This window comes from Tribolium castaneum, chromosome 1 (assembly GCF_031307605.1).
Source record: "Tribolium castaneum strain GA2 chromosome 1, icTriCast1.1, whole genome shotgun sequence".
Taxonomy (NCBI): Eukaryota; Metazoa; Arthropoda; class Insecta; order Coleoptera; family Tenebrionidae; genus Tribolium; species Tribolium castaneum.
In genome coordinates this window covers 15497637-15523058 of record NC_087394.1, presented here as the reverse complement: position 1 = coordinate 15523058, position 25422 = coordinate 15497637, and the positions used below count along the sequence as shown (strand labels likewise).

General features: G+C 29.5%; 1 protein-coding gene across 4 annotated transcripts in view; it reads right to left on the bottom strand.

The window, feature by feature from the left end:
• Window positions 1–23230, bottom strand: part of LOC660100 (uncharacterized protein) — a 41871-nt gene extending 18641 nt beyond the window's left edge. The window contains exons 1-4 of one of the 4 annotated variants that reach the window (XM_008193048.3): window positions 22990–23230; window positions 9889–10041; window positions 9416–9589; window positions 1958–2715 (exon numbers count right to left, since the gene is read on the bottom strand). In XM_008193048.3, the coding sequence (XP_008191270.1) occupies window positions 1958–2715; window positions 9416–9589; window positions 9889–10039 (1083 nt within the window). In that variant the 5' untranslated portion in view covers window positions 10040–10041; window positions 22990–23230. Of the gene's footprint in view, window positions 1–1957; window positions 2716–2880; window positions 3021–9415; window positions 9590–9888; window positions 10058–22989 lie in introns of those variants that run through there. The other 3 variants (XM_966360.4, XM_015978278.1, XM_015978279.2) reach the window with 3 other exon arrangements.
• Window positions 23231–25422: the final 2192 nt, after the last annotated feature.

Below are 25422 nucleotides of genomic sequence, written 5' to 3'. Positions count from 1 at the left end.
AACATGTCACTTATTCTAGGGACCGGATTTTTAAGAGATTGAAAAGTGTCAAAAAGGTTGTGAAAAAACAGAAATTAAATATTAAAATTTGAGAATTTATAATACATTTTTTATTAGTTCCTATTATAAGAAAAATTAAAATATCATTTTTATTGCAATAAATGTCATTTCAAAAACAAACGAAATTTTTTGTAAAGAACTTAAAATTCTCTACTGCACAAAAAGCTAAATACTGTTCTGAATTTTCTACTGGAAAATTAGTTCGTTTTATTTGTAAGAATTCATCTCAACCTAGAAAATGAACTCGCTGTATGGAAACACCTACACATTAGTACTAGAATTAGGCACCTCTTCACTACCAATGTTTTTCATTTAATTATTTTTGAAAATAAATTTTTATATTCAGTTTTTTTGTATGTTTGTTACTAATTTTTCCACAACTCATGAAGTACTTTTTACAAAAATTTATAATTTATTCACGAGATTAATAGATTCAGCAAGTGATAGACCTACTGTTTCTGATTTTGTTATGCTGCTTACTAAAATTTCATAGTGAGAAAGTAAATCATTTTTCTAAGTGGCTTAACTAAAATAATGCTGAAAAATAATAAGATTGAAATACTGAATAACCAAGCAAAGAACTGAGAAACTGAAAAAACTATAGAAGTGGAAAATAGAAACACTGAACTGCTAAACAACTTAAAAACTGGAATACAAAAAAAGTAAAAAAAACAGTAAAATTAAAATTCTGTAGATCTACGTGACTGAAAGAGTGATAATTTAAAAAAAACTATACAACTGCAATGTAAGGACACTAAGAAACTATAGAAGTGAAATTATGAGATAGTGAAACAACGAAAAACTAATAAAATTAGGAAATGGATATAAAATATGAGAAAATTAAGAAACTAAAAAGCTGTGTGATGGAAGCACTAAGAAATTATGAGATTGAAAAATGATGTAACGTTTTTAAACTAAATACTCATAAAAACCTGAATAAATTTCCTACTTTAAATTACGAAGGTTAAACACAACTGTAGGATGTTTAAAGGAAAAATAAAAAAAGTGTCAAACATTTACATTTTTAACAAAACATAGTAGTTTATTATACAAGTAAAGCAAAGTTGTTTATTATCTGCGAGTGATGTGAAGGAATCACGAGCAGATAATGCCAACTTTTCTTTACGTGTATAATACAACGTTTTCTCTTATACGTATACTGAGAAATTTTTGTTAAATTTTTTCACCGAATGAATACAAAATCACCAAATAGAATAAAAAAAACAAATGACCACTTTATTCTACTTTATTCTAATAGTAAGTTAAAAAAATAACTAAATCAAATAATGTACCATAGTAACCACTTGTAGAATAAAGGTGTACTACCTCTACTCGTATCTATGAAATAAGCAACCTATAAGAGAATAGTATATTATCATAAGAATTTTATAAGACGTTCTATTGTGACACGAATGGTTTTGGAGCACGACGAAGGAGTGTAAAAACGAGTTTACTATTCTATTTTTTCTACTTTATATTTTTGTTGATTTTATTTAGTTTAATTTATCAAAATCTGTTCAAACTAACTCCACTTAATTTTGTTAATTATTCGGGCTTTATTAATAAACAACTTGACGCTTTTGATAGATTATACACTATATTACAGTGATGAGTGATGACTGATGCCACCCAGCCCAGCATTGCCAATACAACTTCTAAAAATTTACTAAAAGAAGTTGCACAAAAAATCTCTTTGTGAAACTACTTTCGGTTTCACAGTGAATAATTTGTGAAATCAAAGTAGAAAAAAATTATTTCGAATTTCAACAAAAGACCTTAAAAATTAGGTGGGGGAAGTTTCCTAAGATCCGGTCTGTACATTATTTACTTTTATTTACTTTTTTTTAGAAAATCGCAGTAATAAATTTTCAATTTACGATGGTAAAAGATTAAATACCTGTGTCCTTTTCAGTTCAGCGTCGTTGCAGTTTTCTGTAATTTCGGTTTCGTTCTTACAATTATTCGGCGTTGTGCTCCTCAAATGTGGCGAAGGATTCCTGTTATAGTTGGGCGATGGTGTGAGCGCTCGATTCATGTTAATATTTTTGTGGCTTGAGCTTTTATTATTCAGTTCGTTGCATTCGAGGTTTGGGTTTTTCGGAATACATCCATTTTCGTAAATGATCACTTTATTATTAATGTTTTTCTTCTCGCTCACCGTCACGTTAACGTACTGCGGCGACTTTTTGCCAAACCGCTCCGATGTTTTAATTTGTTGTTTTTCGTTGTAATTCAGTTCGGAGTAGTTTAAGGCATTTTGTGGTAAATTCTTGCTGAAGTTTTGCAGATCAGGTGGCGATTTTCCGAGGACGTCTTTCGCCGGCGTATTTACAGTTACGAGATTTGAAGAGAACACTTTCGGTGATATGCTTTTTTTGAAATTTTGTTGGGCTAAATACTCGAATTTTGACACTTTGGTCATAATACTGGAAGGCACCGGTTCTTCGACACCCGATTCAATGAGGGATTCTTTCGAGTTTTTTCGAGGCACTGCTGGTGGTTTTTTGTTGTATTTAGACTGAAAAGAATTGTCGGGTTCGAAAGTGATCGAAGCCATGGAGATGCGAGGGTTGGGGAGAACTGATTTCATTATTTTTGCTTCCGCCGGGTGGTTAAAACGCATGTAGTTTGATCGGCCGATGGTCAGCATAACACCTAGAAGAAGAAGAATGAACTATTATAGTTTGGTATCTGAAACGTTGACCTCTAAGGTTGAACAATTGTCTGATAAAATAAAATAAAAAGCTAGTTAAAGACTAGAAGATTTAGGTCACCAAACTTTCTTGAATTAAAAAAAAAACATTTTTGAAGTTAACTCACCGCAAAATAGTAAATGTATTCCGTTTGTTTACTCTATTAAAACAACACTGGGGACAGCCATAGTTAACAGTACGAACAGAGCTTCACCACTGCTCTGATAATTATCTTTGGTTAAAATGTGACTCAGTTGAGTTCATCTTGCATCATGGCAATAAAAAACCATAATTGCCTTATCTTTATACGCAAATGTGTCGTACGCAGATACATAAACTTCTAGTTTAGTAGATTGGACTATTTTATTGGCAATGAACAAAAATAGCCAGGATATAATTTTATTTGCAATAATATTTAGATCACCAGATTCATCATCCATCATTTTTGTCAGTACTTGTATCTTAAGGCAAATTTTATTATTTTGCTTTGAAAACAATGAGAAATATTATACCCATTCGTATCTTTTTTGGGACACAATATGCTATTTAAAAAAATACCAGAAAAAATCTTTTTATTATTATTCATTTTGTGGGAGCTGCAGGAGCGTGGGCTAAATTATGAAATACAAAAAGAACTAAAAAACTAAATAAAAATATATAAACTGAAATTTTTCTGATTGTAGACAAGGTTAATGGTCAAAAAAATTATAACAGAAAATACAGTTTGACTCAGTGGTGGGTAATCGGTCTATAACTTTTTTGCTATTTGAAATATTGCGATGCCGTTTTTATTATCCGATAGATCCACAAACAAAAATATTATTTAATATACACAGGGTGTTTTATATAGGATGGTGAACCAAAGTTATATTTTTCTAAAACACCCTATATATTTTTGCAAAATTAGATTCTACGTAAACAAATAATGTAACTTTATATAAACTATTATGAGTCAATCTCTGTTCGTTATAAAGAAACAATTCTTGAAAAATCAATAAGCTTTCTAATAATATGCGGTTTGCATGGTAAATTTCTTAAAAAGGTCAAAAAAGTAAAAAATTCTTTTTTTATTTATTTTATTAATAATTCTTGATGAGTGAAATTTATTTATGTATGATGTAAGAATTAGACTAATGTAACTAGTCACATTAATACATTTCAAAAAATTAATTTGATGGATCAAATTCTAGTCTAACAAATTTTCTTGTGATAAAATTTTTTTTTTTGAAAAATCTTAAAAAATATTTTCAATTTGCTATGCAAACCCTATATCATTAGAAAGCTTATCAAAAATGCTATCGATACATACAAAAAAATTCATGGTGTTCCATTTGAAAAAAAAATTACTTATTCAACTTTTTACGTTTTGGCACACCCTGTATATTATCTGCATGCTTTAACTAAAAGTCTCTTATTTGCTAAAACTACAAGGTATTCTAAGTTTTTCTGTTGCATATTTATCGGAAAATATTCATAAGCGACTTCGCAGTGATTTCTAAAATGTTGCTCTTTTTTATAATGAATAGTTGAATAATTCCGAAACGAAAAAAGATAAATCCATAATAGTTTTATAATGTTACATTATTTTTTGCGTGGAATCTAATTATGTAAAAATATATTAGATGTTCCATCTAAAAAAATATAGCTTTGGTTCATCACCCTGTATACAACACCCTGTGTATAATAAACATACTTTTCGTTTGTAGACTTTAAGTCGATCTACCGGATACTTAAAACGGCATGACAATATTTCAAGTAACAAAAAAGTTATAGACCGATTACGCACCCCTGGGTCACCCTGTATATAAATTAAGAATGAAAAAAAAACAATAACCACGTATTGTTTTCTCAGCAGGATGGCAACCTTTATGAATAATAATAATAATAACTTAACGCACATTTTCATAAGGAGCTGTCGAGAGACAGGGCTGCCAATACGTTTTCCCCTCGGTTTCACCACGTTATTTGCTTTCGGTCAACTGGTATTTATTTAATCAATGAAAAAAATCAACTTCTGCCATCTGTTTTTAATGTCAACAAGACAATGAGAAACCTTGCCAGTTTTAAGTACTACCAACTGAAATAGTATTTCTGGGTTACTCAGTGCTTAATTAAAATTTTATTTAAAAATTTCTTTGTCTATATTGACAGTTTATGTTTAAAACAATCTCTTAATTAATCATTTAATAACATACATTCAATCGACTGTAGAGGAAACCAATTTTGCGTTAATTGACAAGAAAATTAGTAAATAAAAATAAAAACATACTTTATCTTTAAATTATTTAAATAAATATTGTTTATTTATATTTTTATGTAGGTGATTCATGTATTAAGATCACAGCTAGATTTATTCGAACTAAATTTGGGTTAATATTTGTTGATAAGACAGATAAAGCACTGAAAATAAAACTGAGATTCATGATAATATTCCTGAATTCCCGTGAGTTCTAATAATTAGTTAAACGTCTAATTTGTACAAATAATTGGTTTCTAGTCTCTCCTTGCACATAAAAATTCAAAATCCACCCTGTATTTTAAAATAAAATATAAAATTCAATTGTCATGCTTGCAAAACGTAAACAACAGCTCATTCAACCGTTAGTGCACCTCCTGAATATCATACACAGGTGTTCCGGTCTAAAGGAAAGATTACTTCCTACATGTCCACGTTCAACCAATCATAAAAGACAACAAAACACATCACTCCTAGATCGATATTTGTCCTTTCCGGTGATTTTCTTCCTACACGTATCAAATTTTAATTTCTAGTTACCAATGAAGACTTTGGTAACTGTTAATTACAATATAATTATAGTTAGACTTCCGTTGAATAGAAGTGTCATTTTCAAATCGATAATTTCTCCAAAAAAGTTGTCTATAATTAGTGTATTTTTTAACCTTCACAGCTTTAAAGCGGAAAACAATTTTTTAGACAATGTGGACCTACATTGTGGAATCGTATAGCAATATTGGATAATAATAGATACAAAGTTCACAAATAACTTGTCCGTTGCAAGGTCTTTGTAAATTATAGTTTGATATAAAACAAACCGTTTGTTAATTTTACAATTTGTAAAAAATCAAAATATTTAATAGAGCAAGTAATTATTTTGGTTCAAGGTAAATTTCTGGGGTTTATATTTAACTAAGTAGACGCAAATAATTAATTGAGAAACCGCATTACATTTTCTCGTTTTGTTTCAGTTTGAAATCTACAATGGAAATTCACTAAAAAACAGATGTGGTTAGTTAGTTACTAAATGACTATATTTACTGTCATCACAATAGTTATTAAAGTAGTAGATACAATGCAATATAACTGTAGTAAAATCACTGAATAGAACATACATACGCTAACAGACCTATCATTAACGAACAGCTTAAATTTTGTTAAATAGTAGACATCTGTTTAAAATGATTTGTGGCCCAATTGTCCAATTGTTTCGAATATTTTTAAGTACCTATCATAAACTCCTTTCTCTTAGTGAAGGTTTTTTTTATAAAAGAAATAATTATTCTGTACAATAATAAATTAGCTCGCAGTTTAATTCTATACGAGATCAATAAAAAGTGTGGAGCCAAACAAGCGTTTTCACTATTTTCTTTTTTAGTAATTTTTGATCAGATTTAAAAAAAACTCGCGAGATAACTGAATTTTTATTTCAACAAACTAACGCTTGATTTTCAAGTTTTGTTTGGATAAAAATCAAGAGAACAGCAAAAATAAGAGTTTTTTGGAACTAATAATTATGTAACCTTTAATTCCGGTTTAATCAGCTTTCTGCTCAGCAACGTTCTCAAACTTCTGAGAGGAATTACATGATTTGGGAAATTTTTTCGAAATACACCTTCTACCTCCTGAAAAATTCTGAAAAAAGGCAAAAACCAACGCAATTTTCGATAAAATTTCATGATTTTCGGCAATTGAAAAAGGCAAAGATAACACCATAAAATTTTGTAAAACTGTGGTGTTTCTGGCTAAAAATTATGATAAAATACCGAAAAAGGAGAAAAATAAAATTCGGTTTCATACTAATTTAATATCTTTTTGGCTCGGTTTAGCACAATTTCCTGAGTTTTCAGCCAACAAATGTATTTAAAGTTTTTAGAGTTAACGTGTGACTTTCTGATTTATTTTTGATAAGGTTTCACAAAACACACACACTTTGTTGTAAAAAAAAACGTTAAAAAACAAAATAACAATCCGACTTTCAATCAAATCAGGGTTAGTTTACTGAATAGGTAATAACAATACGAAAGCAAAAACACAAGCTTAAAGTTTGAGGTCTGTCGTTATGCAACGAGTGTATGTGAGTTGCACAGCTAGACACCCGAGAACTTTTCTTATGAGTGTTATCAATTTTTTTTTGTTGGAACATTTTAATTTAAAACACGTTGCTATGGGAAACGTGTTTTAAAATAGTGTTTATAATCTAGGATTCAGATATTAAAAAGAAGACTTAAAATGTTACCAACAAAAAATAGTTATTAACCTAACGAGTTTAGAGAGTGCAATTTCCCACATGAGCACTTTGTGCATTCGCATAAAGTGCGAATATGGGAAATTGCTTTCCAAATAAGTTAGGTACAATATTTTTTGTAACGAATCTCTCGAAAAAAATTAAAATTTATATTATTTATAATTTAGTGTTTTTTGCAAATGGGTTTGTAAGAGGACAAACAATCAAAAATTTGGCAAGATCTGTCACTTAGCGTAAAAAAATAACCGTTTCCATCTGAACGATAGCGATACCAATATATTAAATGTCCCAAGCTATTGTTGCAAAGTAAAAAACACCGCAGTGTGGGTTATCTAAACGCTATGAGTACAAAAAGTATATTTTTATGATATCTAAAAAACTAGTAATCACACAGAATTCAGCGTTAACTATTAAATGTTTTGCGTATTTTTCTACGCCTGTGATTTTTTTACTAATTTCTCTACAATTCCTTATAATTAAAAATAATTAATTAATTTCTAGTAAGGATGTTCAAAAAATTGTTATTTTTTGTGTTATCTGAGAATAAGCGATTCCTAAATGTTGATCTGTCAAAAAAAATCCTATAAACATGTCGGTAACCCTACAAAATAATTAAGTAGAAATTCAAAATTCAAGTAACCGTAATTGTGTTTTTAATTTTAAAAGCTTTTTTGTACGAGTAACTTGCTTTGTTGTCTGTTATATATTTTGCGAGCCAAATTTGAAAGTGCCTGTTGTCCACATAAATTAAAATTTTGCAAACTTACGTAATCTGTCTGATAATGCAATCCTATATAGTTAAATATAACTTAAAGAAATTAAATAGGTTGTTAAAGATTTCAGTTAAGTTAAAAAGGGGTTTCGATTTGTACCGCATCTTATACCAACAAACACGGTATGTTGGTCATTATGACGTCACGGTATGTATCTAAAGAGCGCACTGTTCACTCACTTACAGAAATATATTAATACCTAATAATTTTCATAATATAAAATTTCGTTATAAACAAATATCGCCATTTTTTTAAATTCATTTATCTTAAATCACACAGAACAGAGGTTATTAGGATGTGTTGTTAAATTCTAACAGCTGTTTTCTACCACATACCGGTAAACAAGTTTGCACAAATCAGCAAAATAATAATGTTACAATGAAGCGAAACTTAAACTTAGAGAAAAAGGCCATTATTTTATAAGAATTTTTTTCCGAAAACATAATTTAAACATTGTTGATTTGGAATAATACTAAAAATCATAAAATTTCGATTAATTAATAAGAACTATTAGCTGTATCAAAACTATAAAAACGCCAACGTTGCATTTTCTCTCTCACAATTAGCTGTTATAAATTATTCATTCACTTCAAAAAAAATAATAGGTAGTGTAATTTATACTTTTAATGACAAATTTAATCATTAATAGCTATTCTGTAATTTTATTAATCTTACTTAAAAAATTATTTATTTTTATCCTTTTTAGACAGCTAATATTTTCGTATTTTTAATTTTATTAATACATACAGTACAGTGTGGCCCAGCTCAGCTGCCGTCTTCTGTAGTTAAGTTATTAGTAAAGTTGGACTTTTTTAGGCATCCTAAACAATAATAACATGCCATTAGAAAAAATATTATTATTACATCATACTTTTTCAAAAAAGTATGACGTCACACTTTTTTGGAACACTCTGTATAATCAAAAATACGTTCTAAAGTATAAATAACGCCTACAAAATATCAAAAGTCCAACTTTACTAATAACTGAGCTATAGAAGACAAGATGAGCTTGGCCATGCAGTATATTAACATTTTTTATTAATTAATTTTAATTATAAGAAAGGTAGAAAAACTATACAAAAATCACATACATAGAGAAAAACATTACGTGTTTAATAGCAAACGCTGAATTCGGTGCGACTATTAGTTTTGTGATAGTGAAAAATACTTTTAGCAGACTCACCCCGTATAGTAAATTTTTATTTATTGAAAACTCCTTGATTTTAACTGGTTGCAATGTAACTCTTGGCAAAATGGCAGGTTACATATTAAAATACAATAGAGTGAATGTTCAAAAATTCAAGGAAAAAAACAAACGGAATAAAAATTTTTAAAAAACTTCACCAAAAAACTTGACAAAATAAACAACTTAAATAGAGGAGATAATGTGTTGAAAAATATTTACCCTGAGATAGGCGAGTGGGTCTGGATATTTTCACTCCATCAACAGAGAGATTATCCGATAGCGGATAAATGGTAACAACACCTTCACTATTTTCGATATGGCAATGCAAAGGCAGGACTCCAGTCCCTTGCACTCGAATATCAACACCTGGACCGCATCCTAACGTCACCCGACCTAAAAAACAAAAAAATCTCCATAACCGTCGCGTCACTCAGCGGCAATAAAACAGTCATCCCGTTTATGCGACAAAGGCGAATGCGGGATTTGTTTCTTTCCGTTTTTAAAATAAACGCTTCCTTCTGCGGATGCAGACATTTTCCAGTTTTAAACATATACATGTGTTACCTACGTGCGGAACTCCCCACCAAAATAGAAGCATATCCCACACAGAAATGCGTAAAAGTTCGGATAAATAAACGGGTTAAAACCACCTCGTTTTACGTAAATAAACAAATTTTGAATAGTTATACCACTACCTTGAGGAATGGGGTGAAGCGTCACCGAAGTGCTGAGTCTGTCGCCCCCAATGTTGACCAAGTGTGGTGTGTCGGTTTGCAATTTCAGGGCTCTGCCTCCACTGTCTGATAACTCCGGCGAAGATTCGGTTCCACTTAGGCCGGACATCTCTGTAAACGGCAGGTACTTTTTGAGAGGGTGAACAATTATAAAATACCAGTTTTGGTTCAAGTACTCAGGTAGTTTTGCATACTTCGACTAAACAATTCACTTTCTTCTAAGAGGGTGAAGGTTGTAAAATTCAAGTAGGTACTATTTATGGAAGTGAAAACTTGCCAGGAAGTTAACAATAAAAATTGAAGCCCCGCTTGCCAAAACTATAGCAAAAATAATGATTTCGCAAAACTCATTTGAGATGAATTTATGTAACATTATTCAATGAATTCATCACATCTCATCTAACTTTCATTACTCGGAACTCTGCAAATGCATAATTCGCTGTGATTATATCTAGGATGCAACGTCGCAATTATTTTGCTAAATATCGGATGCATGGATATTGTGATAGTAAAGTTCGAGTGTGAGTTCGACACAAGTGGTTTTAACAAGAGACAATTCGGATTAATTTAATCGAGAGAGCGTCTGGATATTACATCATCGTCGTTAACTACCATCTGTTCTCATTTCTCACCATAACATTCAACTGCTAGGGTGGTTAATACATCGGAAGGCTTATTATCCATAAAACTGTTCCCAATTATGTGTTTTTACGATATTTCTTCCAGCTTTTCTTGGGAAAGAAATAAAAACGCCGATTTTTTGAACATCAAACTTTAATTTTTGGAGTTTTTATTTTTATACAGAGTGACCCAGCTTAGTCTCGTCTTCTGTACTCAGTTATTAGTAAAGTTGGACTAAAAATATTTTATAATCGTTATTTATACGCTAGGATGTATTTTAGGAAAATATATATTTTTGACTATACAGAGTGTCCCAAAAAAGTATGTCGTCAACATAATTCTTTTAATGGCATGCTATTATTTTTTAGTGTTCATTATGATGCCTTTGTAGCTTCTTACATGTCTGTAAAGTTTTTTTAATCGGTTCAGGGATTACTATTAAAAAAATAAAAACCAAAAAAACATCAGTTTTACATCTTTAGTTTTAAAAATTAATAAAAAATAGAAACGGTGCTTTCTTTATGAAATTATTATTACATCTTAACAGACTTATTAATTAAGTTTGGTTGAACTGAATTACTACAGGGTGTTTACAATTTATTTATTTACTTTTTAAACTTTAGTGCCTTTTATTTTGCTTATTTCAAATTTATTTTTATACCATTCGATGGGGAATTAGAAAACGAACGTTTTTTTCATATTACAACCCTAACGTAAATCCTAACACATTTGGCATTATTTGTTGAAAATTCGTTTTGTTAAATATTTATAATCAGAAATTTAATGAATACATATTAAAGATGGTTTCAACATGGTTTCTTTTTATATCAATTAATAAGAAAAAAAGTTCCTTTTTTAATTCTGCATCGAATGATATAAAAATGAACATGGGTTGCCATTTGAAATAAGCAAAATAAAAGGCTCTAAAGTTTCAGAAATTTGAAAATAAACTGTAAACACCCTGTAATAAATAATTCATATCAATCAAACTTAATTAATAAGTCTCTTAAACCTTGTTCAAGACGTAAGTACTAATAATAATGTCATCAAGAAAGTGTCCATTTTTTATTTATTTTTAAAACTAAAGGTATAAAACAGATATTTTTGGTTTTTATTAACAGTAATCCCTAAACCGATTTTTAAGTAATTTTAGGGATATGTAAGAAGCTAGAATTATAGCATGCCATTAAAATAAATATTAATATGAGATCATACTTTTTTGGGATACTCTGTATAATCAAAAATATTATCCTGAAATACATTCTAGAGTATAAATAACGACTACAAAATATTAGTCCAACTTACTAATATTACTAATAACTGAGCTACAGAAGATGGGAGCTAAGCTTGGCCATCCTGTATAATAAATTAAGGATTAATTCCAACGAAGATTATTTAAGAAGAAATTATAATAAAAATTTGGTTCTCAACCTTACCACGAACCAGATATTTTTTAGTTTTTTTCACATTTGTTTAGCCAGAATGACTGTTTCAATTGGTAATAACCTAATAACAGATTTTAAGATATTTTTTTAAGAAGTTTGCAAAGCTTCAACAGGATACGGTTTTGATTGTTTTGTTTGACAAATATTGGACATTAAACCGAGCAATTATTTGAAGTGTCCGCCAATGATATAATTACTTAAAAATAAAATTCAAAATTGCTAATTGGAAGAGTTATTCTGGATCAGTTGTGAATTAATTCATTTCTAAAATTTTCTCAGATGTAACTAAAAATACTAATTACACTTACCACTTGGCTGCGTTTTATTTTTAAATAATTACTAATTGAATCAAAATTGTTTTTAATTTTCCAATAACCACACAGTTCATAATGAAATTTTAAGAAAACTTTCAAAACAAAGATGACAATTCATACTCAGAAAAATGCAATTATGGATTAGTTTTGTAGTTTTCTAACAATTACATATCTGAACAGCTGGAATTCATATTATTAGTTGCATCTAAGAAAATTTTAGAAATAACCCATAATTGACTAACCCTGTATGCAATGAGCGGCAAAATTATAGAATTAAGTTTATTAAATATTTTATTTTGACAATATGCTTTTTTAAATCAACTGTCGAAATGAGAACACCAAATATTAAAAAAATTAAGTGACCCAACAAAATAACATGAGATCAAAAATACACTCAATTAGAGCAAGCCTTGAAAGTGAAGTATAACTTTAGCCACATATGTTGTGTAAAACCAGCATAAGACAGCATACCGACCTTAAATAAACGACTAAAATTTAACTAACATTTCGCAGGCACAGCTTGCTCTAATCCTATATTTTCAATCTCATGTTACATTTTAATACTAAAAAACATACAGCTTTACAATTTCACCAAAAAAATCATTTAAGTAAAATAGATATGTTTTTCACTGCGTTTTTGGTTTAGTTGAGTTATTTTAAGGAAGTTTTTATAGCTTTCCCTGTACCTAGGTTTAACCGTTTTCGAGATATTTACGATTTTTTGAAAATTTTTGGATTTGCACCTGCCACTTAAAAAATCGGTAACTCTCTTAGTTTTAGAGATATTTGAAGAATTAACAGACAAAGCCTATATCTGTTTTCCAGTGTGTTTAAAATTGGAAAAGAAGTTAATAAACCCAAAAATTTTAAGGTTAAGTTTGGACAAATTCAAGTACTCATAACTTAATTTCTTCAAGTGGGATGTCCCAATTTTTATTTTTCTAGATGGAGTAGAATTTTTTTCTGCATCGATCTGTATTAGCATTCGCTATACCCATTTGTGATAATTTTAGTTATGTTGATTATTTTGACAGTAAAAAATTTCGTACTAATTACAGCTATTTTTGCATAATATGCCATAAAAACATTTGTGATTAAACAAACGACAAATTCTGTTGAAAATTGTGTTGTCCGTCCTGTGAAAACAAAATAAATTCATTGAAGATTGGTTTAATAGTTATTTATTCGACGAGTTTGAATGTAAATCGGACGCTTTATTTCACGAGTGGATTTTTAAACCTCGAGTGATAACGAGAGGTTTACCATCCACGAGGTGAAATAAATGAACCGATTTACACGAAAACAAGTTGAATACAACATTTTATTCTTTGAATTAGACTCAACAAGGCTTAAAATTGCTTAAAATCTATTAAAAATAACCTGACGTTTCGTACTGAGAAATGCCAAACAGTTGTCAAAACTGTCTTACACAGGAGAAAAATCCGAAATTTTGACAGTGTCGAAGAATAAAAAACTTTAATTTCTCACATTATTTCTCCGTTTCCATGGCAACCTATGAGAAAAGGCCTATGGCCAATAAATTTCTCAATCCCAACAAAAAGTTATTGTAACTTGAAAACTATTAAACATAAATATAGGGAATGCTAATACAGATCGATGCAGAATTAAATTCTCTACGATTCAATGAAATAAAACTTGTGGCATTTCATTTGCAAAAATTAAGTTATGGGTGCTTAAAGTTCTGAAAACTTAACTTTAAACATTTAAGGTTTGTTATTCTTTTTTAGAAATTAGAAAACACCAACGGAAAGACCAAGGCTTCCTCTTTCAAATGAGCTAAAAAGTATTTCCGAATTTTTGAAAATGGCAGAGTTATCGAATTTTTAACTGGAAGGTGCAAATAACAAAAATAAAAAACCTAAATATTTCGTAAACGAGTAAATTTAGGTATAGGGAAAGCTTACGAAAACTACCTTAAAATAATTGTAGTAACCCAACAACGCATTAAGAAATATAGCTTTCCTTTTAAAATAAGGAAGTTGATAACGACTTCCGGTATAACCGGAAGTGTCACCAACTTGAAAATATTTTCGTTGGCAGTACCTAATCGATTAGGTTGTATACAAATGACTATCATTATTAGAACCACGGAATACCCTGTATTTTGATGTCTAACAAAGTGTCAAAAAAGTAGGAATTTCCATTTAAAAAAATATCGTTAAAAGACAAAAAGTGTTAAATTTTAAATCTGGTCGAAAAATTGTGTTCCTTTTTTTTAATTTGCTTCGACGTTTCCCACCCACTATATGTGTGAATTCCCAAGAAACAGAAAATAAGCAAGCGAACTTAAATTTTATGATTCTTAGAAGTTCAGAAATAAATCAAAATATACACATCATGTGTGGTATAACAACGTTTGAAGTCAGTCAGGGTCGTCTTCTTAGCTGAGTCACCCTGTATTTAGTAAACAAAACTCTATAACAAACGTGATATCACTCATGTCAATACAATTTTATGAAAAATCTATGAACGTGTCACCTGCTGTTCTGGCTTAAAAACTAGGGTTTTTGAGGGTTCGTATTATTATGTGATCCATGTGTGGAGATGCATGTACAAATTACAAAACAGGATACATCTGCCTCAGTAATGAAAAAATAATGATTAACGGAAGTGTATTATGATTATGAAACAAAGAAAGTTGTTCCTGAGTTTTTAACAAATACTCCAAGCAGTTTGTAGACACAAAATAATTTAATTACAATTTTTTGATAATTTAGTTCTTTTTGCTGATGGGTTGGTAACAGGTCAAACAATCACCAAATTGACAAGAACTGTCACTTTTCATAAAAAAATTATCGTTTCCATCTTAACGATAGTGATACCAACCTATTAAATGTCCCTAGCTATTGTTGAAAAGTAAAAAACACCGCAGTGCGGGAAAGTCCGTTGGAGCGTGTGGGAAATAACTATATAAAAGCTATGAGTACAAAAATGTATTAAGTGTTGAGTAGTATTCTTGAACTGCATGAAATCAAACACAATTAATTTTCTGGCAACGTTGCGAAATAGAAAGAAATGAAATTAAATTTGTAATCTAAGTGGCCTCTGACTTCGAAAATAATTTGGCAACCATTGAAAAATGTAAAGAACAGGACCACAGAACGGAAATATTAATTTGACAACAAAGGCAACACTGTCATTCGTTTGCATAATAATTCATTGTTACCAACAGAATTTTTATCGTTTTCATTCATAGTCATGCGATAAAAAGAATTGAGAAATGTCAAATTATATTCTAGCATTATAAATTAAATGTTGCCAACTTAAATAATTGCACAGAACATTTTCATTAAAAATCAGATCAGAACACACGGTATTATTTTAGATAAATATTCTTTCAGTGCTTTTTTTCACAATCAGTTATCAGTATTACCTATTTAATGTAAGAATTATGTCCGACTATTTGTTTAATGTCTTTCCTGTAAGTGGAACATCGCCGACAATAAATTACCTAAGTAGATACGTACTTAATTTTAATTACTTTTAAATGACCAAAGCTAGTAATATCTTTCGAAAGGTTTAAAACAAATTACTTGAGCAACAATAATTACTCCAAACGATGTCAACTACATTTGCATTTTATGAATTATTTTTAACAAAATATAACAGTTATGTCAGCGGATACGATTGTTTGTGCATATTTCATGAATCCAAGTTACGAATTGAATTAAAATGTAAAAAATGCATTTTATAGTGGTCGTATATGGTGGTCCACGAACAATGTGAACATGCATATCGACAACGGAAATGCTACAATGTGAGTTTATTCGTCTAACTAATAATAAAGATTCAAGCTTTATTTAGGTGTTTTCCCATTGAAATTCAGACAGTTTTTGTAACTTGTTTAAGAATCAAAGCACGTTTTGCAACAAAATAGCTGTTACTTTCTTTATCATTTGCATGTTAAAACGAACGAAAATGTTTGTTTGGATTATTTTGTGAAATATGTATGCATCCTCTATGATTGTTTAGTATTACCTCATCAGTCATGAACATTCCAGAAGCTTAGTGGTATTATCAAATGATAAACAAACGGTACACACCTAAAACGCTCGTCTTACTGCTAAGAAGACAAGAATAAATTATTGTTTGTATACATGTGAAGTAAAACATTATAAATGATCTTGGATTCTACACGATTTGGTGACGTCAAAGACATTAAAAATGTTGTAAATAGATAAACATTATAATATCAACTACTGGACGACCAATGATCATGAAAAGTACGACAACGAAATGAATTAATTACTTTTACGGAATGAGGAAAAAATTCAACACTATTTAAGGCAAATTCCAAGTTTAACTAGTTTTGCGACTGATCGCAGAAGTAATAAATTCATTGAATGAGTGTTAAATAAATAGCCTCAGGCTTCATAACAAAATTATTAATTACTGCATAAATTAGAATTTAAAACAGCACTTGCAGTGTATGCATTCGTATGTTTATTTTTTTTTTGTTTAATTATAATTATGTAGGTATACGTAATACGAGGGTGATCCAACAATAAATTGAAACATTTTGTATACAGGGTATCCCAGCGATGTGAAAAAGTCCATTATTGACCCTTAAATGTTAGAAAGTTAATCTTTTGTTTACGAACGCCGTACATACTAACCCCCTGACTCAGTTAAAATTATTTGCAAGTATACCGGGTGGTTCTAAAATTAGCTACAACGCGAACTTATTTTTTTTTAAATAGAACAATTTTTTTTTTGCACTTCTGGATGTAGCTTTTAACACAGATGTTTTTAAAGCTAAATTGGTATTGGTCGATTTTGCTTTGTTTTTAAAATAACTTGATTTTTTTGACAAAAATACGGTTTTTTTAAAAATCATTATATTAAAGCTAAGAATCCCAGAAAAGTAGAACTTTCACCACTTTAAAGAAGGAAGTTCAAACTTCAAGCTTACTGCAAACTGCAATCAAGAAGAAAAAAAAATGAAGAGGTTTGTTGCAAGTTGCATAACTTAAAAATTTTAAATGGAATACCGAATTTTTTATTTTTGCATCTAAAAGACCTTTAAATTGTCTCTTTAAAAACATTAACAGTTAAATGTCTTTTGCTGATTACTCAAAAGATATTTAACATTAAAGATTAAAAAAAATTAAATTTAACTATAGTTTCAGTAGTAAAAAAGTGAAATTTTCTGCTAATAATAACTTTAGTATTACTTTTAGGCCACTTTTATCATTTATTACTGTGAAATAACTAACATGTTAATTAACAGCAAATTTTTAAATTCCCGTATAAACTCAAACAAGTGCTCTGTGGTGGAGTTGCTATGGTTATGATATGGTTTACTATGGTAACAACAATGCTCATGCATAGTGTACATTGTTGTTGAAATTAACTTTTAAAGCGAAATATCTTTTTAGTTATTAACTTTAGGCATTTGAAACTTTGTTTTTACATAGATAACTGAATAATCTTTCAGAAGCAAGAACAAAAAAAAACGATGTTCCATTTAAGTTTTTCAAGTTATTTAATTTTTAACAAACTTCTTAATTTTTCTAATTGTTTTAAGATTTAAGTTTGAACTTTTCCCTTTAAAGTGGTGAAAGTCTTATTTCTCTACAATTCTCCGTTTTTGTGTAATACATTTTTAATTGATAGAACGTGTTTATGTCAAAAAAATCAAATTATTTCAAAAACTAAGCAGAATCGACCAATACAAGTTGAGATTAAAATCATCAGTATTAAAAGCTACGTCCAAAACGCAATAAAATTTAGGGTGATCCATTTGAAAAAACATAACTTTACTGTTTTTTAATATTGGAACATCCTGTATATATACCGCAATATTTTAGGAACATGCAGCATAATCTAAAAAAAAGGAAAAGTCAATATCTTTAATAATAAACAAGTTATCGAGCTTTTTCGGATCGTTGGGACAGCCTTTATTTTTGGAAACAATGAAAAATAAGTCAAGTAGTCTCAACATAGAGTATAGTTGATCCAATATTTTTGGAGTAATCTGTATATTACAAAAATTTGAATAAATTTAGATTTGGGCCACTAATATTATTCAATGGATAATTTTGCTAAATACAAATATCACACCAAAGTGGTAACTGTTACGTAAATTATCATAAAATCAATAGGTTTTGTAATTCGAATTTCCCAATCAATGAGATAACAATGTACAATAGTGGTACCCTGAATAGCTCTCGTAATAAAATACAACATAAACACATAAACAAACAGATTTTTATAAATGAATCAAATTAAGGTTAACTAACTAAAAAAACACCTACAGCTACGAAAAAGTGCCTTATTCTTTGAAGAATCAAACTTTTTTTCAAATACGAATTAATGGTGTTGGATTGAAAAAATAAAAAACACCAAATTCTCTAAATATTAGATTCACAGAGTCATTCCAAAATATTAGCTGTTTCAAAACTATAAAACGCCAACGTCGCATTTTCTCTCAAAATTAGTTGTTATAAATTATTCAAGCACTTCAAAAAATTAATAGCTAATGTAATTTATAGTTTCAATGAGAGATCTAATCACTAATAACTATTTTACAATTTTATCAATCTCACTTAAAAAAATAATTTGGTAAAATGCGACGTTGCCGTTTGTATAGTTTTGAAACAGTTAACAACAATTAAAAACAACATAATCAACTATAAATCACATTACTTCATGCAGAAGTTAACAAAAAAAGTGAAAAGTGAGTTAGGTATTTACTGTTTATAGTGAAAATAAAACTAATAAGAAAATTTAATTATTTATACATGAAACTTATTACTACAGTAGCGACCTAAACTATTCGAAATACGAATAAGTCTCAAATCTTTTCGAAACATATTTTTTTGTAAATATGTAGTTATTAAAGATAAATATTTTTCAATGTGTTGAAGTTATTTATTTAGCAAGCTTGAGTGTAAATCGGACGTTTTATTTCACGAGTGAAAACGAGTGGTTTATCAATTTTGTTATCCACGAGGTGAAATAAATGAACCGATTTACACGAAAACGAGGTGAATACAACATTTTAGTCTTCGAATTAGACTCAACAAGGTTTAAAATTGCTTTAAATCTGTTAAAAATAATCTGACGTTTTGTATTAAAAAATGCCAAACAGTTGTCAAAACTGCTTTACACAGGAGAAAAAACGGGAAACTTTGATAGTGTCGAAGAATAAATTTATTTAGACAAGCAAATATCTAATAATTAAAATATTTTGTCTACCACCATAGCAAAATAGTTGTAAAATACTTGTTGTTAAATAGTTGTCACTTCTTCACATAAATCTTCACATGATCAAAAACGGTTAGCGCCTGTTATGTTATTTAATTAAATTATACCCGTATTCCTAATTATTATTTAGATTCCAATTTGCCTCTTCACAATATTTACGACGGAAATCCCAATTTCCCAATTTACTCATCGGACTAAATCGGTGATTCATAATTAATTATAACAGAGGTAATAAGAATGAATTCCAAAATTCAAATTACTGACTGTTTGACTACAAAGCTTTCCGATTGTTTTTCTAAATAAGATTTTATTTATGATAATACATTTGTATCACATTGGTACGTACCTACTTTTTTCAAAAGGGTGAATTCCTACCTTTCTTACATTTTCTTAAACAATTTAATCAGAGAAAATAATTCACGGATTGTTTTTGTAACATCAATAAATCCGGATAAAATATGTCAATAACGCCGATAGGGAGTGACGAATTCTTATTTAAAACTTTGGAATTTATTGGAACAGATGATGAATCATTTACTGAGGTGAACTTACCTGAATTTTTAGATAAGAATCACTGACCAATTCCAATATTAACACGCATTCTTTGCAACTGAATCTATTTGTTATGGATATCCTGAGTCATCAATCAATTTTAAATGGGTCTTTTAGCGTGGATAACATCATTATTTAATAAAATCGAATCCACTGCCCTCTTCGAATGAGGTTCGTGCTCAATTAGAAAAATATGATTTATTTGTGTTATTTGTTTGCAAATAATGCATACTTCACGCTGAAAATATGCATTACCTCATAAAAGTAAATAGATATTCCAAGAAGATCTTGAATTAAAATATAATACACACACAAGCCGATTGTTGAATATTAAAAGACGGAAAAAGAAATCTTTAATTTATATCCACCTTTTAGTGAGGCAAAAGAAGTGATAATAGGTATTAAATTGAAAATCAAAAATACTACAATGTGTTCAAAAATGGTTGTTCATCAAGTTAACTACGAAATTTAAATTCAAAATGCCGTTTCTTTCAAATGACTATTGTAGTTTATTAGCTTTTTATTCACTTTTTTGCATTTTTCGGCAAAGTTCTTCCAAGGCTAAGGTTTGTCTTGATTTTTGTTTATATTTCCGTGATTTTTGTTGTTAAGTATTCTTTCGTTTTTGGATTCGAAGCCTTTTGCATGATTCTGACGGATCTGTCACTTTGACGGCATTTACAATTTAAATCAAGCGACACATTGCGTTCAAATTTCATAGATGACTTGATGAACAACCATTTTTGACACTTCGTACCTTCATTGGAATTTGGAATTATTTTTTTCTTGCTGTAACAAAAATGTCATGACCGTTTTTAGACTACTACATACTCGTATGTCGTAAATTGTGAATCGAATTAGCTTACAATACATTACATTTCATTCTTCATTAAGATCTTACGTAACATACATTTTTATTGCATTTATACCCTAGATAATAGTTACGTGGTAATTTATTATACCCACACAAATCGTGTAATTGTAGACGCATACCTATACAGGACGTCTCAACTTTCAAACATCTTTGAAAAGTTAGAAAAAAACTTATCTAACCGTGAAAAAAATACAATTTTTCCGATTCCTTTAGTGACTACGGATTGAAAGCTAAAATGTTGGTTTTGAACTCCTCCCTCGAATCGACCTGTTTATGTCAAAAGTCACTGAGATTAGCTCCTTTTGTCATAAATGCAATGTAATAGCTGTTTCAAAACTATAAAAACACCAACATCGCATTTTACCAAATTATTTTTTTAAATAAGATTGATAAAATTGTAGATCTCTCATTGCAGGTACAATGTGTTTTTAAATGATTGTCATCTGGTCGTCTGTGAATTTCTCATGTAAAATCAGAAAATACTACTTCATATAACTAATGATAGGCGAATATCACCATTTATTAAGTCTCCAATTCGAAAATAAGTTTCGACAATAAAAGTGTTTTCTTGCACAGTGTAACAATTTACTTGCATTTTAACAAAATTTTTAAAAGAAATTGATTGAATTTCTCAACTGACAGATTTGACATTTATTGACAGAGGATTCAAATGAGCAGAGCGGCACAAATTTTTTTACATGTAAACCAATTTCAAAATTAACTAGATGAGAATAATTTAAAAACACATTGTATAAATTACATTACCTAAATTTTTTTGAAGTGCATGAGTAATTTATAACAGTTATAATATAATATAAGAATCCATCATTTCAAACATTAAACATACGACAAGAAAAAATTCTGGAAACACTGTTTTGCAAGTAAATATCAAAAAATGTTGAAAATGTTGTCTTACAAACCAGATCAGTTGCTCAAATGAAATTTTGTATTATTTTTCTACATAAAGTAGAAAGAAATCCAACAAAGAACAAAACGACAAATTCTCTTCACTTTAGAAACGTATAATGTACTATGTTACTAAATTATTTATTTGGTTTCCAATTTCACGTACCAAATATTTTTAAGGTAAATTAACACAAAACATGTGTACACACTTTGTAAAATAAAAACATTAATTTGAATTTTCGCAGCAAAAAATTAACTCAAATGACAATAGATAATTATGCAACAGGAGATATTTTTTTACCTTCACGCCTCCAAGTTATCTGATGTCAAGGCCACGTGGTTTAGAGAATGCATTTTTTTAATATAATTTACAATCGAATTTAGATTGCTACTTCAAGAGTTTCCGTAGATTTTTGATTCAAAAAATACATAAAAATTTTATTTTTTGAATATAATTATACCGTGCGAGTCAAAAACACGTGGTCAAGGGTGTTGAAAAAATTTCAACATCTTGCATAGATTGTTACATTATTACCAATAATATTGTCAATTTGATTTTTTGTTCTGGAAATGATTAGGTTAATGGATACTAATTCACTCAAGGTACGTGTTCAAAAAAACTGGTAAATTTAACTATAGATAAATAAAAATTCACAGCCCTCTTCTTAACAAGTTTTTAAACTTACGATATTTTTTCCAAGATACAGTAGGTACTTTTATAGAATATAAATAAAAATCAGGAAAAATATCAAGAAAAAAAACAGAATTTAAACAAGATTTATGACTGACTGTTCAAAAATTGCAGGGCACTCTTGACTATTTCCCTGTTAGTTGAGTTTTAAGAAAACAACAACGAATTTAGTCAAAATTCAGGATTTTCCCTCCCACAGGCCCGAGTTTTAAATCTTTTGTTGTGCGTGGCAGTTTCAAAAACTATTTCGGGCATTACACATCATTTTGTCCCAAATAATGAATGAATACAGCATATTTACCACAAAAAACACATTCATTCTGTTAGTTTCATTTAAGGGCAAACCACAAAATTGTTTAAAAGTCTACTCTCTTCCCTATTTTCCTAATTTTTACTAGTGTTGGTGTTATTTGTTTATTTACATACCTAAAGTTTAATTCCAGCAGTGAAAACGAACACTTTAATAGCTTGTAAACACTTTACAATTCATAATTATTTATTTCATCAAGTAGTTTAGAACGCCTCGATTGTCATTTATTCACAAAACAAACACATCACACTCGGACTACACTGCTGCTAGATCTAAAAGTGAATTGTAAACAGAAAAATTTTAGGTGCACGAACTTCGTGCTTGTGTTGTGTTCTACCACTCGACATACGCTCACGTTGTCATGTTACGATTGAGTAAGATAAAGATAGAAACAGAAAGATAACGTAATCATATTCGTAACAGTTTAGTGTGAAAAACTTGAGATAGGGCTACTTTGAGCTACCAGCGGATAGATGGCGCCACCAAAAAAAAATAAATACTGTTAAGTATATAGTTTATTTTCTTTTTGTTGGTGTATCTTTTTAGCTTAATAGTTACCGCTTATTAAAATATAAATTAAAATAACTACTATTTGGTTTATTAACGAAAAACAGTCCTCACAGATTCCTGTTTGCTACTAGGACACTTGTTGACGTTTTATTTAGCTACTCTTCATGATTTTATTTTATACCACCCGTAATACAAGATCACGTGACAATTTCAGAATGCGCACGCATGTGTTTGGAAGGAAAATATCTCACATGTTTGTAATGTGACAAGGACAAAACCTGTTATTCTGTGACAAGGATTTGACTGGTTTGTGACGTTTGTGTTGTCAACTTGTCAAAACCAAGAGATCGAATATTAATCTTGTGTCATTGTTTAAAACCTTTAATTAATAAAAAACTTAAAGATGCGTAGACGATACTATTGCGATTATTGTGACAAGTCCTTTATTGACGATTTAGATGCCCGAAAAAAGCACTTACAGAGTTCATATCACATCAAATTGAGAAATTTGCACTATGAGCTTCACAGAGGTAAAGTATTTTGTGGAATGTTTTGTGATTCGCTCAGTTGTGTCTAGATCTTCGAACAATCTTAAAGGAAGAATGTGAGAAGACACCCTGTAGAAGGTTCCTGAGTAATGGTGTGTGCCAGTTTTCCGGGATTTGTAAGTACACACATTACACACCAGAGCAATTATGGGAAATTAAGTTACAAGGTATTGAATAATTTTACTCATGTGGTTTCTTTCATAATCTACATTTTTTTTCAGTTGATAGTGAAGAACAGGGAAAACAAATTAGAGTTCCCACAATGGAGTCATGGCTTCAAACGTATTCTGAAAAACATAGCAAGGAAAATTCAGATCTAGTTCATATTCCTTGGTCATATCCTGAACAACTTGAACATAGGTCTGACTTACCTCCTTCAATAAAAAAGCTTAAACCAGAGCTTTTTGTGCACGAGAATTTTGAAGAATGGGGCAAATAAATATATTTAATAGTTTGATTATTGTCTTTTATTTTTTTGATAATGTACAAATCCTTTGAAACAAAACATATTATTTAACACCAGCATCTAATAATGATTTTATAATAAGCTACAGTGTAGTCTTCAATAATTCGAACTATAACATAGCAAATCAATACTTGTGCACTTAGTTATGTTTATTCAACAAAACATCAACCAATTATAAGAGAATGAAAGTTTTTGCAAAATAAAATAGGAGGTAAAAAATTAATTACATTTCATTTCTTCAAAACAAATACTTTGCGGACTCATCTTTATTAAAGTTAAAGGGGATGATGTTTTAGTGTGTTTCTAAGCCGCAAGATGACGCGGAATTTATTTTTCTATTTTTAACCATTTACTTTTTTCGGAAACTAAAAACAGTTTTGAACATAGAACGTAACACTATTTTTTAAATCATTTTTGGAAAAAAAAAATAAAAAACGAAGGTAGGGCGACGAATCTCCATTTTTTGCTGATCACAAATGTATTTTTGTTTTGTAAATTCGATAACAGGAAAGGTATCAAAAGTCGAATTTTGTAAAATCTTTTGTTTCGTCATAGTCGGGCAGTGAGGAAGCCATTCTTTGGAAGCAGCTGCGTAAAATATTTTCTAGCCAATAGCAAGATATTTTCAGTTATAGAAAAAAAAATTTAAGTAACTAACAAAAAAATTGTGGGTTTGCTATTTTGTAGAAAAGCATTTGCCTGTATTTATAAGAAACAACATTATTATTACCTGTTAGCTGTTTCAAAACTATAAAAACGCCAACGTCGCATTTCACCAAATTATTTTTTTAAATACGGTTGATTAAAATGTAAAATAGTTATTAATGGTTAGATCTCTTATTGAAAATGTAAATTACATTAGCTATTATTTTCTTGAATTGCATGAATAACTTATAACAGCTAATTTTGAGAGAAAATGCGACGTTTTTTAGTTTTGAAACAGCCAATACAGAGTGCTCAAAAACTGGCGCACCAACTCAGTGGTACGTTGTTGAGAAGCATGTGTATATCACGGGAAAAATCTT